The sequence below is a fragment of the Rattus rattus genome, chromosome 2 (assembly GCF_011064425.1).
Source record: "Rattus rattus isolate New Zealand chromosome 2, Rrattus_CSIRO_v1, whole genome shotgun sequence".
In the NCBI taxonomy this organism is placed as follows: Eukaryota; Metazoa; Chordata; class Mammalia; order Rodentia; family Muridae; genus Rattus; species Rattus rattus.
In genome coordinates, this window is record NC_046155.1 from 174,845,510 (window position 1) to 174,851,273 (window position 5,764).

General features: G+C 37.1%; 1 protein-coding gene across 1 annotated transcript; it reads left to right on the forward strand.

The window, feature by feature from the left end:
- The first annotated feature begins 4,040 nt into the window (after nucleotides 1-4,040).
- LOC116894516 (vomeronasal type-1 receptor 4-like) lies at nucleotides 4,041-5,375 on the forward strand. Its single transcript, XM_032896218.1, has one exon. The coding sequence runs from the start codon at nucleotides 4,101-4,103 to the stop codon at nucleotides 5,016-5,018; it is 918 nt and encodes a 305-aa protein (XP_032752109.1). The 5' UTR covers nucleotides 4,041-4,100; the 3' UTR covers nucleotides 5,019-5,375.
- Nucleotides 5,376-5,764: the final 389 nt, after the last annotated feature.

Below are 5,764 nucleotides of genomic sequence, written 5' to 3' on the forward strand. Positions count from 1 at the left end.
TTGGGAGACTTTTAATAACTGCTTCTATTTCTTCAGGAGTTTTGAGGTTGTTTAGATGGTTTATTTGGTCCTGATTTAACTTTAGTACCTGGTATCTGTCTATTAAATTGTCCATTTCCTCCAGATTTTCCAGTTTTGTTCAATAAAGGTTTTAGTAGTAGGATTTGATAATTTTATTAATTTCTTCGGATTCTGTTGTTATGGCTCCCTTTCCATTTCTAATTTTGTTAATGAGGATACACTCTCTGTAACCTCTGGTTAGTCTGGCTGAGGGTTTATGTATCTTGTTGATTTTCTGAAAGAACCAGTTGTTGGTTTTGTGTATTTTTTCTATTTTCATTTCTACTTGGTAGATTTCAGCCCTGAGTTTTATTATTTCCTGCATTCTAATCCTCTTGGGTATATTTATGTCTTTTTGTTCTATTGCTTTTAGGTAGGCTGTCAAGCTGTTGACATATGCTCTCTTTCCTTTTTTTTTTTTTTTTTTTCAGGCAGTCAGAGCTATAAGTTTTCCTCTTAACACTGCTTTCATTGTGTCCCATATGTTTTGAAATGTTGTATTTTCACTTTCATTAAATTCTAAGAAGTTTTTAAATTCTTTCCTTATTTATTTCTTAACCAAGTTGTCACTGAGTAGAGCATTGATCAACTTCCATGTATATGTGGGCTTTCTGTCATTATTTTTGCTCTTGAAGATCAATCTTAGTCTGCAGTGATCTGATAGGATGCATGGGATTATTTCTATCTTCCTGTATCTGTTGAGGCCTGTTTTGTTTCCCTGTTATATGGTCACGTTTGGAAAAGGTTCCATGAGGTGCTGAGAAGAAGGTATATCCTTTTGATTTAGGATGGAATGTTCTATAAATATCTGTTCAATCCATTTGGTTCATAACTTCTGTTAGTTTCTCTATGTATCTGTTTAATTTCTGTTTGCATGATCTGTCCATTGATGAGAGTGGGGTGTTGACATCTCCTACTATTGTCCTGTGAGGTGCAATGTGTGCTTTGAGCTTTAGTAAGGTTTCTTTTATGAATGTAGGTGCCTTTGCATTTGGAGCATAGATACTTAGGATTGAGAGTTCATCTTGGTGGATTTTTTCCTTTGATGAATATGAAGTGTCCTTCCTTATCGTTTTTAATGATTTTTGCTTGAAAGTCAACTTTATTTGATATTAAAATGGCAACTGCAGCTTGTTTCTTTGGGCCATTTGCTTGGAATGTTGTTTTCAAGCCATTTACTCTGAGGTAGTATCTGTCTTTCTCTGTGAGGTGTGTTTCCTATAGGCAGCAAAATGCTGGGTCCTCTTAATGTATCCAGCCTTTTAGTCTATGTCTTTTTATTGGGGAATTGAGTCCATTAATGTTGAAGGATGTTAAAGAATAGTGATTGTCACTTCCTGTTATTTTTGTTGTTAGACAGAGAATTATGTTTGCATGTCTCTCTTTTGGTTTCATTGTAAGGAAATTATATTCTTGCTTTCGGTATGTTATTTTTTCTCTCCTTGTGTTGGAGTTTTCCATCTCTTATCCTTTGTAGGGCTGGATTTGTGGAAAGACATTGTGTAAGTTTGGTTTTGTCATGGAATATCTTGGTTTCTCCATCTATGTGAATTGAGAGTTTTGCTGATACAGTAACTTGGGCTGGCATTTGTGTTCTCTTAGGGCCTGTATGACATCTGTCCAGGATCTTCTGGCTTTCATAGTCTCTGGTCAGAAGTCTGTTGTGATTCTTATAGGTCTGCATTTATATGTCACTTGACCTTTTACCCTTACTGCTTTTAGTATTCTTTCTTTGTTTTGTGAATTTGGTGTTTTAACTATTATGTGATGGGAGGAATTTCTCTTTTGGTCCAATCTATTTGGAGTCCTGTAGGCTTCTTGTATTTTTTTTGGACATCTCTTTCTTTAGGTTAGGGAAGTTTTCTTCTATAATTTTGATCAATATATTTACTGTTCCTTTAAGTTGGGAGTCTTTACTTTCTCCTATACATATTATCCTTTGGTTTGATCTTCTCATTGTGTCCTGGATTTCCTGTATGTTTTGGGCTAGGAGCTTTTTCCGTTTTACATTATCTTTGACAGTTGTGTCAATGTTTTCTATGGTAACTTCTGCCCCTGAGATTCTCTCTTCTATCTCTTGTATTCTGTTGGTGATGTTTGTATATATGGCTCCTTGTCCCTTTCTTAGGTTTAATATATCAAGGGTTGTCTCCCTTTGTGCCTTCTCTATTGTTTCTTTTTCCATTTTCAACTCCTTCACCTGTTTGGTTGTGTTTTCCTGTAATTCTTTCCACGATTTTTATCTTTCCTCTCTAACGGCTTCTACTTGTTTACTTCTGTTTTCCTGCATTTCTTTAAGGGAGTTCATTATGTTTTTCTTAAAGTCCTCCATCATTATTCAAAAAAATGTGTTTGTAAATCTAAATCTTACTTTTCCCGATGTGTTTGGATATCCAGTATTTTCTTTGGTGGGAGAACTAGGCTCCAATGATGCCAAGTAGTCTTGGTTTCTGTTGCTTGGATTCCTGCGCTTGTCTCTAGCCATTGGGTTGTCTCTGGTGTTTGCTTGTCTTGCTGTTTCTGAGAATGACTTGACCCTGCTGTAGGCCTCCGTGTCAGCTCTCCTGTAGAACTGTTTTCCTGGGTTTTTTTGTTTTTTTTTGTTGTTGTTGTTGTTGTTGTTGTTGTTGTTTTTTCAGCCTTTTCTGAGAAGAGGTGCTCCGGTTTCAGGTGTGTCAGCACTCCTGGAGACTGTCTTTCAGCTCTAGGTGTGGGCATGGATCAAAGGGTCCTGCCCCTGATTGCTCCTAGGACCTTGCACCTATGGGGCACAGTTGGCACTAGGCGATTCCCTCTTGGGTCCTGACTGAGGGAAGTGGGTAGCCTCCTCTGACTTCTCAGAAGTGTCCACACTTTTGAGAGTCCAGCTCTCTCCCCCATAGGATTTGGGTACAAGGAGCTGTTTGGCCGGTGCAGTTCGGTCCTGTGCACAGATCAGAACCATGGCTATTGGCAGCTGATTGTTCCTATATTCCTGTGTCCAGAGCAACCTTAGACCAGGGATGTGGACCAAGGTGTGCAGAAGTGGCAGTCTGTCCTGCGGTATCATGATGTCTGCACTCCTGGGTGTTCAGCTCTCTTCCTCACGGGCTTGAATTCTATTTAATGTGAATTGTAAGAAATAATTGAATATTTTAAAATTCTTTCTTTGAAAATTGACCCCAAATCATTCTTTAATTAAAAGGGAGAAATATATTAATCTTTTTGTTTGTACTATTTTTTTTTTTTTTTACTTTTTGAGAATGTGATTCTCTGTGTATAGCTATGACTGTCCTGGAACTGGAACCAGATTAGGCTTAGAATCATAGTTCTGACAAAGTACAGAGTTGGAGTCTTACAGCCAACCATGGGGACCCCAATGGAAGATTTAGAGAAAGAACTGAAGGAGCTGAAGGGTTTTGCAACCCCATAGGAAAAACAACAATATCAACTGACTAGACCCCAGAGCTCCCAAGAATGAAACCACCTACCAAAGAGTATACATGGAGGACCCTTTTGCTCCAGCTGCATATGTAGCAGAGGATGACATTATCTGGCATCAAGAGAAGGAGAAACACTAGTTCCTGTGAGGGCTCAATTTCCCCAGTGTTGGGAAATGCCAGGGAGATGAGGTGGGAGAGGATGGTTAGAAGGGGCAGCACCCTCATAGAAGCAGGGGAATGGGGGATTGGAGGCAGGTTCTGGAGGGGAAACCATGGAAGGGGATAACATTTGAAATGTAAATACATAATATATCCAACAGAAAAAGAATCATAGTTCTGTCTGCTTCTGAGTCTTTAGTCCTATGATTAAGGCATCTACCATCACATCCTGGAAAAACTTTATAATTTAGAAAATGTATCTAATAGTTTTTATTTTAAAAATACAGATATATCTACTTCTAAAAGAAAAAAATTAAATATTCTTCTTCAGTGGGAGTGCTATATAAATAAAATGAAATTATGACTACTTTGTTCTAGTTAACTTTATGAAATAATGTATACTTAATATATTTCCAGGATTTCTTGACCATAATATATTTATTTCCCTTTTTAATAGGCATGAAAATGACTTCTGCAAACTTGGCAACAGGAATATTTCTCTTCTCCCAGATTGCAATGGGAATGATTGGCAATTCCTCAATACTATTTTATTATATCATTTTGATATTCACTGGCAAGCATTTAATGCCGAAAGACCAGATTATAGAGCACCTGACATTTGCCAACTGTTTGTCTATCATCTCAAAAGGCATTCCACAGACTCTGTCAGATTTGGGATTTAAGGATTTCCTAGATGATATTGGATGTAAACTGATAATGTTTATTTACCGAATAGTGAGGGGGATGTCCCTCTATGCCATGTGCCTATTGAGTTGCTTCCAAGCAATCACAATCAGCCCCAGGAACTCCAGGTGGATGATGCTTAAACACAGAGCCACAAAGTACATTGGTCCCTCCTGCTTAGTCAGTTGGCTTCTGCACCTGCTTCTAAACATCACAACTCCAGTAAAAGTGACAGGCCCCATTTGTAGCAAAAATGTGACAAACATGATGAGTTATGGTTACTGCTCATGGTTCACTTCCAACAGTGTTGCCAGTGCATTGTATATGTTCTTATTGTGCTTCTGTGATGGCCTGTGTCTGAGTCTCATGGCATGCTCAAGTGTTTCCATGGTGAATATCCTCTACAGACATAAGAGACAAGTCAAACATATCCACAGTGCTCAACATTTTCTGAAAGTCTTGCCTGAGGACAGAGCCACCCTAATTATTCTTATCCTAGTATGCACATTTGTCATTTCTTACTTCATCTCTTCTATTCGTGTAATCCTTACCACATTCTCTGTGGGATCAGTGCTATGGAGAGTGAGTTTATTTATATTTCTAGAAATATGCTTTCCCATATTTTGCCCCTTTGTTCTCATCTGCAATATCAAGTGTAATTTCCAACTGTTTTTACCCTGCTGTTGTAAGTGATAGCTCTCTCCAAATACCACTTAATATATGCTCATTTTCTTATACACTGCTATATTATATTCTTTTAACAAATGTACATCAGTAAGACTACAGTTTGAAATTTTCAATCATCTTTTAACTGACTCCTCTCGACATGTGTTTTGATTACTATTTGTTTTATCATAGTTTATTTTTTACAGAACTTATTATCCAATAATGAGCAAATTTCAAATATATTGAATCACCACAATATACAAGCTATTTTGTAATATTTCACAAAACATAGGAGTACCTAAAAAATACATCTGGGACCAGATCTCATCTGTAGCCTATAGAATCAAGTAATGATTTCTTGACACATCTCTCTCTCTCTCTCTCTCTCTCTCTCTCTCTCTCTCACTCTTTCTCTCTCTCTTTCTCTCCATATATATATATGCAAATATACACACATTTGTTATACAGACACACATAGACATAAACACACTTGCACAAAACAGTTAGTTATATACATATTCATATATGTGTGTATACTTTTATTTTTATGGGTTTGTGAATTTATTCTGCATGTATGTCTGGGCACCACAAGTACAAAGTACTTCCATTGATCAGAAGATGCATTAAAAAATGTAAAATGGCAGTTACACATTCTTGTGTACCAACATTGAGTGCTGAAGTTAAAACCTGCATCTTTTGGAATAGCAATCAGTGCTCTTAACCACCAATCCATTCTTTACACAATGAGCACGTTTTTATCATTTAAATTATTT

Coding starts and splice junctions, on each gene's coding strand:
- LOC116894516 (XM_032896218.1), top strand. CDS start 4,101: ATGAAAATGACTTCTGCAAACTTGGCAACAGGAATATTTCTCTTCTCC.